Here is a 15,107-nt window from a genome sequence, read left to right on the forward strand (position 1 = left end):
ATATAACATATATATATATCTATACATACATATATATATACATATATACATATATATATATATATATATATATACATATATATATATATATATATATATATATATATTAATATATATATATATAAAGGAGCACTCCATCAGTTACAACAATGAGGGTCCCAACTGATATGATCAACAGAACAGCTTACACATGAAATTAACATGCAAGTGGCTGAGCAGTTGAAATACAAGTACTACTCGCTTTTGCCAACTGAGTGGACTGGAGCAACATGAAATAAAGTGTCTTCCTCAAGGACACAATACATTACTGGGGATTGAACTCATGACCTTATGCTCATGAGCCGAATGCCCTAACCACTAAGCCATGCGCCTTCACACACACACATATTATGTATATATATATATCATCATCATCATCATCATCATTTATCGTCCGTTTTCCATGCTAGCATGTGTTGGACGGTTCTAGTGGGGTCTGTGAAGCCAGAAGGCTTCATCAAGCCCAGTCAAATCTGGCAGTGTTTCTACGGCTGGATGCCCTTCCTAACGCCAACCACTCCGTGAGTGTAGTGGGTGCTTTTTACGTGCCACCCGCACTGGTGCCAGACAGAGCTGGCAAACGGCCACGAAGATGGTGCTTTTATGTGCCACCAGCACGAGGGCCAGGCGAGGCTGGCAACGGACACGAAACGGGGCGGTGCTGGCAACGGTCGCGAAACGGAAGTTCTCTTACATGCCACCGGCACTGGTAACACATCTGCAATTTCCATTGATCGATTTCAATTGATCGATTTCGATTCTGATCCTCACTTGCCTCAACACGTCTTCACAAGTAGAGTTTTGTGTCCCAGAAGGGAAGGTATGCATACGTAGGCTGGCTATATATATATATATATATATATATATAATATAAAATAATAATGATAATAATAATAATAATAATAAAGGGTAAAATTAATTAATCAATTAATAATTAATAATTTTACCAAGTAGTTCGGTATGTTAAAAAAACCATTATCAGTAAACTTATATAAAAATTCTATAATTATGAGCATAATTATAATTAGGGTTCAGCAAAATTTGCTTCACCACATACTGAAATTTAGAAATAGCAGTTAAAATACTATTCTACTACCATATCTCCCAGACAGCAGTACTCTACAACTTTGTTAGAGTTGTAGAGTATTGCTGTCTGGGAGATATGGTAGTAGAATAGTATTTTAACTGCTATTTCTAAATTTCAGTATGTGGTGAAGCAACTTTTGCTGAACCCTAATTATAATTATGCTCATAATTATAGAATTTATACATATATATATATATATATTCTTTACTCTTTTACTCTTTTACTTGTTTCAGTCATTTGACTGCGGCCATGCTGGAGCACTGCCTTTAGTCGAGCAAATCGACCCCGGGACTTATTCTTTGTAAGCCCAGTACTTATTCTATCGGTCACTTTTGCCAAACTGCTAAGTGACGGGGACGTAAACACACCAGCATCAGTTGTCAAGCAATGCTAGGGGGACAAACACAGACACACAAATATATACACATATATACAACAGGCTTCTTTCAGTTTCCATCTACCAAATCCACTCACAAGGTATTGGTCGGCCCAGGGCTATAGCAGAAGACACTTGCCCAAGATGCCACGCAGTGGGACTGAACCCGGAACCATGTGGTTGGTTTGCAAGCTACTTACCACACAGCCACTCTTGCGCTATATATATATATATATATATATATATATATATTATATATATGATGGACTTCTTTCAGTTTCCGTTTACCAAATCCACCCACAGGGCTTTGGTTGGCCTGAGGCTGTAGTAGAAGACACTTGTCCAAGTTGTCTTACAGAGGGGCTGAACCCAGAACCATGTGGTTGGGAAGTAAACTTCTAACCACACAGCCATACCTTTAAACAATTTAAAAATCTGTTTTCTAATAGGTCTAGAGACTAAAATTATGGGTAATTCTGAGGAAGAGAGAAAATATGAAGAATGAAGTAAAGGCACTTAAAACAAAATCAAAAATAAAATTTAAAAAAAAATTCCTGTTACATGGTTAAATGTTTGGTAAGACAGAATAGAGCTGAAGCAGAACAGAGGATATCTTTGTAAAATCAGAGAAGCTCAAAGTAGAGACGGAAATTCCTAGTTGGTGCACAAAACCCTAACCTTCTCACCAGAAACTATTGTATAATGAAGTAAAATGTTAAAAAGAGACAGTTGATTACATTGTTTTTGAAAGCTCTGTCTTGAACACAATAAAACACATTAGAGAGGGATGGCAAAGTTGGAGGATACATACAATTGCAATTGTTCATATACAATCCAAACATTGGACAAGTGGTATAAATACAAACCACAAAATGTCACAAAGTAAGAATGAATGCAACAATGCATTCATTGAACACAGATTGGCAGCTTCTTTTTTGGAATAACCTATTTTGACTTTTTTTTTAACATTTGCTCATGGCCTACATTAAATTATATCATATCTTACATTATATCTTACATATAAAAATATCAGGTTTCTCGCCATTTTCACCACTGGTTATGTGAGCAAAAATTGAACAAACTATGACTCAAAAGACAGTGTAAAAACCATCAATTGCTTAATGGCTCTTGAACACATTAAATTTCAAATTCTTATAGAAAGATCTGGAGCTTGTAGAGAACACCTTAGTATCTTGCTTGTGTGCCACAGCCCATCTGTTGCTGCTCTCTGCTTTAGAGCATGTCAGTTATCCTTTTGACAGATAAATTGTTGTGATTTTAGTTTTGATCACATGATTTTGATTGTCTTGATTGCTGTTATATGCCTGCAGTGCGACTGTGCGGAGTTCTGTTATGTTTGCAGCACATGTTCAACGTTGATTTTAGTTAGTCGAGAATGTAGCAACTCGCTGCATAATAATGTTATTGCGTTGAAGTTTGGTTTTGCTTACAATTTAGCAATATTTGTTTGTATTGTATATTGCTGTATTTTTAGTCAATTAAAACCTTTTAAAACTTTGATATTCGAGTTTGGGTTTTTAAACAATAATCAAAGACAATAGGCCAAAAATATTATCGATAAATATAAATTCCAGTGGACAATAACATCATCATCATCATCATCATCATTGTTTAGCGTCCGTTTTCCATGCTAGCATGGGTTGGACGGGTCAACTGGGGTCTGTGAAGCTGGAAGGCTTCATCAGGCCCAGTCAGATCTGGCAGTGTTTCTACGGCTGGATGCCCTTCCTAACGCCAACCACTCCGCGAGTGTAGTGGGTGTTTATTACGTGCCACCTGCACAGGTGCCAGACAGAGCTGGCGAACGGCCACGAACGGATGGTGCTTTTACGTGTCACCGGCACGGGGCCAGGCGATGCTGGCAACGGACACGAACGGATGGTGCTTTTACGTGCCACCGACACGGGACCAGACAGAGCTGGCAACCGGCCACGAACGGACGGTGCTTTTACATGTCACCGGCACGGGGGCCAGCCGAGGCTGGCAACGGACATGAACGGATGGTGCTTTTACGTGCCACCGACACGGTTGCCAGACAGTAGCTATAAAAAATTGAAGAACTTATTCAAATATAAAAATCTGAACACTAGGACATCTGCTGTATGGAGATGGAAACAAGAAATCCTCATCATAATAACAAGATGAAAAGAAGATAAAGAAAAGCATGAAATCAAGATCCTAAGGACATATACAACATATCAACATGAAAAGTACATGCTTATGTTGGTTTTACAGCAACAGAAGAAAACTTCAATGTTACATTGCTTGCATCATATTGATATTTTGGATGTTTTGCCTTTCAGATGCTATGATGTTGATGAAAAATATGTCTTCAGGACTCTGGTTTAATGGGATTGAAACCTAGTACTTGGCATTCATTTGTACAACATTCACTTTAACTGTGAAAAAGAGCAGAGGTTTAGTCTTTCTATTGTTGCATTGTAGCTTTTTTCCTTGAACTGCTAAACTTTGGAACCCTCTTCCATCTCATTGTTTTCCTCTTATGATCTAAACTCTTTCAAGTCTAAAGTAAATTCATTCCTTTCATCTTAATTTCTCCTTCTTCATAGTCCCTTATGCTAAGTGGCTTCTCACTTTGCTTGGGACTTATAATAATGATGATGATGATGATGATGATAATAATAATAATAATAAAAAGATTGTGGGTCATTATGGATTTTCATTTACAAAATTTCATTGGACATTTCAATTTTTCATTATGGCCTGTCTGAAAGCTTTCCATTTTACGCAGTGGTCATAGAGCAAAATACTGCTATTCGTAATCTTATCAAAGCAATAAAATGCCACTAAATCAAAATTTAACATTCATGGAATACTAAATTTGGTTAATAACTTAGAATTATTAATATACTGTTCAACACATTAAAATTGAATGAATAATTTCTTTCTGTCTGGGACTAGTTTTGTAAACATGTCATGGTGCATCATTTATAATTTCTGAGAATTTCAGTTTTGCCAATGGAAGTAGGACACTCATCAGTACAACAAAGAAGAACGAAGCAGTATGAGTTGCCAATATTGAAATTTAAAAAAATTGCCTCACAAATGTTCTCTAAAATTCAAACCTTTGCCTTACGAATATAATTATTAGGCATGGCTACGTAGATAAGAAGTTCAATTTGTAACCACATGCTTTCAGGTTCTATCCTACAGTGTGGAACCTTGGGTTGACCAATACTTTGAAATTCATAGACAGAAACTGAACAGAAGCCTTTCAAGTATATATATATAAAGAAATGCATGTATAAGCATGTATGTATGTGTGTATGCATAAATGTTGACTACTTGCCTCTTTGCATATTACCACCTGAGCAAAATGGTGATATGTTTATTTTCCCAGTAAACAATGCATCCTGTGGCTCTACACATTCAAGGGCCAGTGGAAGAAAAAAATTTCTAACTTGAAAAATACTTAAGGGTTGGTAATAGAAAAAGTATCTAGTTGTAAAATACTTCTCCAAATACATCTTCATCCAATCCATGCCACCATGGAAAAAAGACATAAAACAGATGAACTAATATAATCTTCAAAATAATATAAGATCATCAACATTCTAATCCCTAAATGTATTGTGCACATAAAAGAAAGTAAAATGGTCAAAAAACCTTTAAACCATAAGATTTATTTTGTAATTCTTTTTAGTTGTCATTTAATATCTCATAAACCAAAAAATTAAAAGGGTTTGGAGAAGTGTATAACAAATGGTATAGATTGAGACCAATATGTTGATGGATAGAAAACATCAACAACTGGGCAGAGCCTGAAAATCCTCATTAAGAAAATACCGGTTCAATACAAGATTAACATAATTCTTAATAAAATCTCTTATTGCTTGATAATCCTTGTAGGATATTTTGGGGATAGTTTAATAGACAAAAGCTAATCAATCAGTTTGATTTTAAATTTCGATCACATTTGTTATTAGTACTCATTTCATCATCTCAAAGTAGATGAATAAGGCAGGCTTCAAAATCAGAATATAACTGACACATAACAACCAATCAATCTTTTAGGCTAACCTACAGTTAATATAGTTTTATCTTACTATATGCATACATACTGATATCATTTTCCTAACTATATACTTTAAGTCAAATAAAGGCATTTGTTTAAAAGTAGAACATATTACTGCAGTGACTGAAGAGAATTTATCAGTTTTGGTAGTTGATGATAATGATGACAACTATATTGTCTATACTTTAGAACAAAGTATTCGTCTTCTCTACTTTCATTGATGTGTCTTGCATAAGATATTGCTCTCAATCCTTTGTTCGTAATTTTTTTCTAAAATTATCAACTAACTGTTCCTTTAAGCTATTGACATGTAACAATTCAAATTTCCTCAATTTTATCACACTATGACAAATTCAAGCCACCTCAGACAAATTAATAATAAGAATCTTTCTTCAAGAATGTAAATGCATTAAATATATTGAGGTAATGTTTGAAAATATAAAGTTAAAAGTTTGAATAAAAATCCTTAATGAAAAAGAGAAAAAAAATCAGCTATCTATGGGAATTTAGATGTATACTTACTTTCTTTTCTGAAAGATTTAAGGCTCTTGTATGCAGTTGCCTTGCATATGATTTAGACCAATCTATTGGAAGTAAGTTACCAAAGTTTCCTGTAATTGTCCACCACATTCTATAAAACAAATAAGAAAAAACATTAGAAAATGAATTTCAAATTAGAAAAGGACATGTAGCTTAGTGCTTGGTGTGCAAGGTTTGCAATCATAAGAGTGTGGATTCAATTCCTGGACTACATGGTATATTGTGTCTAAATGCAAAGCACATTTAATTTCTGAAATGAAAAGTACCAGTTTCAACAATCTATTCATTTACTTAAGTCAAACTCAAGTCGAGGTCAGAAATTTTGATATGATCTTTATGAATTTGTTATTTTTTTTCTATCACATCAGATTTGTTTCGGAAGTATTAAAAATATTTAAAGATAGAATTCTGTCTAACAAGAGAACCACCAGACCTCCCTTGCATTTTTTTTTTTTGTTTCTCTTATGAGCTATGTGGCTGCTCCTGTACAGTTTATGCAGCCAGATGCTTTGTAATTCCACCTTTCTTATACACATATATCAATGCAATCATTCTTCAAAAAGAACTTTATTAGTTGACAGGACAAGATATTGAAAAATATCTTCTCTTCAAAGCTAATAATGAGATGGTCCTAAACTGCTTGATCTTAGAATTTTTTCCCTTAGAAATCCAAACATCCTCAGTACAGCTCCACTGGTTGGTAACTCTTTCCCTCCACCAGACCACTTTCAGCATCTTCCAGTGTTATTAAAGGTATTTCAGACAATATTTATAAACACTGTTTAAAACACTATTTAAAAAAAATAAAAGAAAAACTGTACAGTACTCCGCTAGGCTCTGGAGCACAAGCTGACCTTGTTACCTTAAAGACTTCCTAAACTTCCTTTCAGTTTTGTTTATTTTTATTAAACTAAGTCATTTGGGGTGCTGAGCTTGCCATAATAGTTGAGATTAAAATGTAGAAAATGCATTATTACAATCACACTTAAATTATGGTTTTAGACAGCTGTTTGTAATCTGGCATATTTCTGTTTCCATTCCAAAAAATGTTAGCCAGGCTTCAAACTTAATTTCAGACCCACTTTAAAAATTTATTTCTATAATTTATGGTCCAATATAAATACCAAATTTTAATCTTGTTTCAGTTACAACTTATGGTAAAAGTATTTCAATATTCCTCTATCTTTAGCATGAGCTTTACAAAATGTTTCATACACCTCAATTTCATGTACAACAGAGCTACTAGAACTTTGCTTAAATGTATAAGAACTGTAACAGCATTTTCAAATCCTGGCAAAAATTCCTATCAAAGTGACCGGATTTTCTGATGAAAATAACACAAGTCAGTCTTGCTGTTCCTAGATATCAAAAAACACATGCTTTTTAGGTTCAATCCAATTGCATGACACTTTGAGCAAGTGTCTTAACAATAGCTTCAAGTTGACCTATGCTTTGAAATGAAATTAGGTAGAGGAAAATTGTACATAAACATGCCATCATTGTCATCATGATCATCTACTTTCTATGTTGGTATGGATTGGATGGGTCATTATGATTTGACTCAGTTGTATTTGGAGTTAATGTCCTCCTCAATAGGTCAGAGGACAATGTGTCCTTGAACATTTTTATGTATAGCATAGTTTCAGTGACTAGCTGCATTTTATTGTGGCACCAGTACTACAGGGGTTGTTATGTCTTTGATAAGACATGACAACCTCATTGTGTTCAACGACTTAGTGGTTGAAACATCTGAAAACCAGAAGATAAAGTACCTAGAAAAAAAACAAGAGTTGGTATCAGGAAGGGCATCCAGCTGTAGAACACTGTTTCAAGTCTTGTCTAAGTTACACCAGCATGGGAAAAATGGATACAATGATGACAATTTGGGTTTTGAAATGCAATTAAAAATTTAAGAAATAAACAAAAAAAAAATGTGTTTGAAATAATAAATTCATGTAGATTTGCTATGATTCACATTAAAAAAATTAAGGTGAAAAGACAGTGAAGAAATAACAGAGAAGAGAGAAAGTGAAAAGTAAAAGCATAAAAGTTTTTGTAAAAGACAGATAGCTTAGCCATGTGCATCTAATAAATATGCATGTGTAAGTATATATATATATATATATATATATATATATATATATATCAGGCATGTGCCATCAGTAATTACTCAAGGTAGGCAATTGATGATGTTTATGTAGTAAAACATACAAAAAAATAAGCGAAACACAGCCACACGACTGAGTTGGAGGCAGATTTATTTCTGCCTTTATGGCGCGTAAAGAAAATGTAGGAATGTACACACCATGCGTACTACAGTAATTCGATGCATAACTTTAATACTGAGATTGAAAGGCAGGGGCAAATTATGCCTACCTAATCTACAAAAAAATAAAATATTTTGCATTTTATGCTTAGTAATATCAGTGTAACCTTCAAAGTTTTATTGAATTAGGTGCATATTTTGCCATAAAAGGAAAATGTTAATATCAATCTATTTTATTCAGGGTAGGCACTGCCTACCTTGCCTACCCAGGCAAGGTATATATATGTATATCATATATTCTTTCCACTTGTTGTGGTTATTCTATCGTTTCTTCCTCCCTAATTGTTTCTTGCTATATCTCTGTCTTTTTCTTTTGTTCTCACCACCATTCAATAATTCTCACTTGTTCTCAACACCACTTATTTCTTTCACCCTATCTTAATCTTTCTTTCTGTCCCTTTTTCTAATCATGTCTGTTCATACTCTTCTCTCTTTGTTACTCTTTCACACTTCTACCCATCTTCCTTGAACTGTGCAGAGGGAACAAAATTTGTTACTCTCATCCTGCCTTCTCTTCTTCTTTCTTCCTTTCATTCATGCTCTTAGCATGTGTAATTTTTCTAGCCTCGACAGAAGACTACCATATATATTTATCAAATCTTTAAGAATGAAATATCTGATTTTGAAATGAAAGTTTATTTTACTTTATCTCAACAAAAAGCAATGCAATAATCAAAGTATGCACCTAAATTATCAACACAATTTTGCCATTTTATCAGTAGCTTATTTATGCCAGCAGTGAAGAATTCTGGAGAACAAGAGATGATGAAATCATGAAAGGCTGTTTTGACAACTTCTTCAGATTTGAAGTTTTTTCCTCACAAAAAGTTGTCAAATGCCTGGAAAACATGATCTGTTGAATATGGAGGATGACAGAGTACTTCCAAGTTTGGTTCCTGTAACTTGAGTAGCATTCTTTGTGCAATATATGGTCGAGCATCATCTTGCAAAGGAATTGGCCTTTCTCTATTGACCAATATCAGTTGTTTAATTGAACGTTCACTCATCATTTCATCCAAATTGGTTGATGTATGCATCCGCTGTTATTGACTTACCAGGTCTCATGAAGCTGTAGTGGGTGACACCATTAGCTTTTTTTACTTGGTGAATATTCTTTTTTGGATTCTGCTTTGGCACTTCATCTCTATCCAACCACTTTACAGAGCGCTTTGCTATTGTTGAAAAGAATCCATTTTTCATCACATGTAACAAAACGATGCAAAAATGGTTTGCTTTTATGCCGTGACAGCAAAGAACAGGAAGTTTCAACATGATGTGTCATTTGATGCTCGTTCAGTTCATTTGGTACCAACTTGTCAAGCTTCTTTACCTTTCTGATTTGTTTCAGATGGTCCAGTACAGTTGGAATTGAAACATCAAACTACACCAATTCTGGTTTCTATGGCTGAGAAAAAAAGTTCCATATTTAATTGTTTCTTTTTGTTAACTGTTTCTATATTTCCACTTCAATTTTTACCACACACACACACACACACGTTTATAGGCTTAGGCATGACTGCATGATTAGAAGTTTGCTTCCTAACTACTGTAAGTCAATCAAAGCCTTGTGAGGTGGGTTTGGTAGATGGAAACTGAAAGAAGCCTGTTGGGAGTGTGTGTATGTATATATATATATATATGGTACTAGCAATGACTACAACTACAATGCATGGATGCTATTTACGTGGCACCAGCACTGACCATGACTACGACGATTCATGGGTACCCTTTACATGAAACTGGCAACAACCACAACTATGACTCATGATTACATGGCACAATCAATGACCATGACTATGATTCATGGGTGCCATTTATATGGCACTGTCAAAGACCAGAACAATTCATGGGAGCCATTTACATACTTGTGAATCAAAGTTGTGGCTGTTGCTGGTGTCACATAAATGGCACCCATGCTGGTGGTACATAAAAGCATCCATTACACTCCTAGAGTGGGTGGCGTTAGGAAAGACATCCAGCCATAGAAACCATGCCAAATCAGATTGGAACGTGGTGCAGCTCTCTGGCTTATTAGCTCCAGTCAAACCGTCTAACCCATGCCAGTATGGAGAGTGGACATTAAATGATGATGATGATATATATATACACACACATGCAAATATGTATGTATATATATATATATATATATATATATATATATGAATGCATGTGTGAGTGTGTGTGTTTGTGTCTGCTAGTCTTGTAAGATAGCTAACAGCTAACCATGGATACAAGTAATACAATATTACTCAAAAGTTCCACATTTTACTTGGTAGCAAATGTAGTTTGTGTGCAAAAACAGATTAGCATTGCAGTAGTGATGACAGACTCATGAAACACTGGGTGAATTTTTTAAATAAAGTTCATTAAAATCAATCCATAAGTGTTTATTTATATCATTCTAACACAATGTTAAGAATTTAGTGAAAGTATTTAAATGAAAGTGTTTACATTCTGTATTATGTCTTAATATCCTTACTTAGGGAAGGCTGATGCCAGTGTTTCCATGTTCACAAGTAAATTTTTAAAAAATCATTTCTAAACAATAAAATGCAAAGGTCCATAATATATACAAGAAAAAGCAATGAGCTGATAGAATCATTAGCAAGTCTGACAAAAAGGCTTAGTGGTATTTCTTCTGGCTCTTTATGTTCTAGGTTCAAATTCTGCTAAAGTTGACTACCTTTCATCATCATCTAATGTTCATTTTCCATACTGGCATGGGTTGGATGGTTTAACATTGAGCTGGCCAGCTAGGGAGCTGTCCAGACTCCAGTTGTCTGTTGTGGCATGGTTTCTATGGCTGAATGCCCTTCCTAATGCCACTTTACAGAATGTGCTGGGTGCTTTGAACACAGCTGATCACCCAGCTTTGATAAAATAAGTACCAGCTGAATATTGGGGCTGATGTAATTGACTTATCCTCCCTTAAAATTGCTAGCCAGCTGCCAAAATTTGAAACCATATTATACACAAGAGATGTTATAAGCAGAATTTCACATCCCCAAATTAGTGGTACACATTATACACAAGTATGTACTAAACACAAATACATATGCTAATTAGCAAGATTACTGTTTTCACCTATTTCAGACTGCTGTAGAGAATGTTGTTTAGCCCTGACTGAGCAAACCTATGATTAAAAGCACTCCAATCACAACAATTCCACCTTTTCTTTAAGAATAGTATGTCTAGGACTACGTTATCCAATGTGCCCTTTCTTATTTTAAAAGATAGAAGTTTCATGTTTTAAAAGTTTATATTGAAAGCATAGTTGATCAACTGTTTTTAGAATTTTTATCTAATGGATCACTGAACAATATTAAATCCTTTATTTACCTCAGTTTTTAATACTTTCGACACTAATAAGTGATTTCTTTCAAATTTCATGAACTTTCCCCATTATGATACTATGAAAATGTTTTTCAGTTTTTAAGCAGATGTTTTCCTGATTCTAAAAATATGTACTGGAAATACTTTATAAAAACATAAAAATGATGTATTATAAATCAAGGACAGATGACAATTTAAAATTTAAAAGTGAAATACAAAAATTGGAACAGCTAAATTACAATATATGGAATCTATACATTTTTATAATCATTTTACATCTCTTGTACTGAGGGACATTTCCTTTATGAGTTGTTGATTGGAAGTCTAAATGATTTTGACACTTTCAAATAGTACTGTTCCTGCAACTGTGTTGGGCAGTGTCAATGCTACCAAGAAAGTCCAGGTTCTTTCTTTTGGCCTATATTATCACCAATTTAAATTTAGCTGAGATAGGTAAAAATGAATAAAATTTCTGAAACCACCATAACTTGACCATAAAACAGTTAACAAAAACAAACTGGTACAGGTCAGAGTCTTAATAAAAAGGCAAGGTTCTTAATTACACTTAAATTTATGACTTAAAATCCACTCTGATATATTTAACACATATTAAATGAACAAATAGGTGCAGGAGTGGCTGTGTGGTAAGTAGCTTGCTTACCAACCACATGGTTCCGAGTTCATTCCCACTGCGTGGCACCTTGGGCAAGTGTCTCCAACTTCAGGCTGACCAACTTCAGGCTGACCAACTTCAGGCTGACCAAAGCTTTGTGAGTGGATTTGGTGGATGGAAACTGAAAGAAGTCCATCGTATGTATGTATGTGTGTGTGTGTGTGTGTGTGTGTGTGTGTCTGACCCCCAACATCGCTTGACAACCAATGCTGGTGTGTTTATGTCCCCGTCACTTAGCAGTTTGGCAAACGAGACCTATAGAATAAGTACTAGGCTTACAAAGAATAAGTCCTGGGGTCGATTTCTTCAACTAAAGGCGATGCTCCAGCATAGCCACAGTCAAATGACTGAAACAATTAAAGAGTAATTATATATTATAATTTTGAGTCACTTTAATATAATTAATATTCTTCAACAATTTATTATTATTATTATTATTATTATTATAGCCTTTTGGAAAACTTAAATAGATATTTAGTTATCTATGTTATTAATAACTCTGACATATTTATATTTTACTATGTTATTAACTGTAAATTGTGAGGAAATATATATTTTAAAAGGCTTGATATAAATGGAGAAGTTACTGTGGAATTCATTGTTTTTGATGTTGGTGGACTACATGTAAAGAATAGAATGTCATATTTAATGAGGAAATGAAACAGTTGAATACAAGGACAATTAAGTAGAGATGACACACAACTAATAAGTTCTGAAGAATTGAGTCCATTATAGAAGTGGTAAAAGAGAAAGGATATAAAGGGTCAGGAATTGAAGAGATTTACTAATTTACTCATCTTAGAGGAATAAAAAACAACTGGTGTAAGCAAGATTTGAATCACAGAACTGTCCGTAATAACAACCCAAGAGATTTTACTTCTCTGCCAACTGAACCATGAATAATATAATTCAATATTTCAAATGTAATAATTGTGTTCTAATAGAATTATATAGAATCAAGTCATTCATTCAAAAGGTTATAATTATGAAATGAAAAAAGATTTCTAAAAGTCTTTTTAATCTTTCCCAGGTAATGTATATCTACGACTAATAATTATGCAATGCAAATGACTCTGTACACCTTTAATTGCAGTGTGAAAATGGTTTATTTTTAATTTCTATGAATTACTAGCTGTTACATTATTACTATTAATTACTAGTGGTTATTTCAAATGTGGGAATCAGAAGAAATTGCCTGAAACAACTTAAAACCATTAACTTCCATAAATATTAAAGTAACTATAAATTTTAAACAGGTGCAGAAGAAAGAACAAATAATTCTAGGGTAGTAATATTAACACCAGTATGAGGGTTAGCTGAAAAGTTCAAGGGGTAACCAAGATAATCTCATGAAATGTGATCAAATGAGGTTTATTTTTCAACACAGTTCTTCTTGCGGTCCACACACTTCTTCCAGTGGTATTGCAGTGTTTGGATTCCATTGGTGAAGAAGCTTTTGTACTGTTGGTCAAAAAAAGTCACTAACAGCAGATATGATGCCATTACTACTGTGACACTGGTTCCTAGCTAAGTGTTTTTTAATGTTGGGGAACAGATGATAGTCAGAAGGGACCAAATCAGGAGAATAAGGAGGGTGATCAACCAGTCCAATTCCACAGTCATGCACAGTAGCCACTGAAACCAACACTTGTGTGCTGGAGCATTGTCCATGATGAAACAAGACACCTTTCATCAGTTTTCTTGGGCGTTTGGTCTTAATAACTTTTTGTAACTGCTTCAGCAAGTTGATATCGTATTCTCTCTTGATGGTGTGGCCCTTTTGAAGACAGTCAATACACACAATGCTTTTTTCATCCCCCAAAACGGAGACCATTACCTTTTTTTGCAGATGAAATGACACTGGCCTTCTTTGAGGAGTGTTTCCACTGCATAGATTGTCTTTTCTCTGGCTCAAAGTGACGAACCCAACACTAATCCTGCATTATAAGACATTCAAGGAAACCAGCTGGATCTGCCTCAAACAATGTCAGATTTTCCTGTGATGTGATCAGCCTGCTGTGCTTTTGATTAGGTGTCAGAAGACATGGCACTCATTGAGCAGAATCCCTTGTCATTCTAAGCTCATGGGATATTCTAATAGCATTGGCTATTTGATTTATAGTCAACTGCCTGTCATCCATCACCATGTAGTGAACACAATCAGTGTTTTTCTCAGTGGTGGCAGTTGCAGGATGTCCAGATCTGGGGTCATCTTGAAGATTCTCACTTCCCTTTCTAAATTCAGTGGCCCATGTTTGCACTATTGACAAAACTGGAGCATCATCTCCTAATGTAGCAACCATAAATGTCATTGGAGGTTAAACCCTTTTTCTGCAGGTACACAACATGATGTTAAATTTTGTCCATTTTCAAGAGAAGTAGCTACCAGTTACTTTTGAAGTCTTCTTTGAACAGTCAGATGTCAGTTTACCTAGAAAGAAAGGCAGCAGTTGATTATAAGAAGAGCTGAAATTAATGCACAGCTCTAAGCAATACTCCTTCACAATCAGCCTATGAACATTTCAGTCCACCATTTATTAAGCAGCTAATTCCAAAGTGACTGTGACTGTTACTATGCCTGAAGCGGTACAAGAGGAGCATCAAATGGTTCTAAATTTTGATGCTAATGTTTGTTTTTGCTCTGACACCCTGGCAAGACTAAAGAGAATTGAATGA

At 34.7% G+C, this 15,107-nt stretch overlaps 1 protein-coding gene across 1 annotated transcript in view; it reads right to left on the reverse strand.

The window, feature by feature from the left end:
• LOC115212803 (fasciculation and elongation protein zeta-2) overlaps positions 1-15,107 on the reverse strand; it is a 53,619-nt gene that overhangs the window by 28,087 nt on the left and 10,425 nt on the right. Inside the window, exon 2 of the mRNA XM_036503528.1 lies at positions 6,078-6,190. Within this exon, the coding sequence (XP_036359421.1) occupies positions 6,078-6,190 (113 nt within the window). The remainder of the gene's footprint in view (positions 1-6,077; positions 6,191-15,107) is intronic.

The sequence above is a fragment of the Octopus sinensis genome, linkage group LG6 (genome assembly GCF_006345805.1).
Source record: "Octopus sinensis linkage group LG6, ASM634580v1, whole genome shotgun sequence".
Taxonomy (NCBI): domain Eukaryota; kingdom Metazoa; phylum Mollusca; class Cephalopoda; order Octopoda; family Octopodidae; genus Octopus; species Octopus sinensis.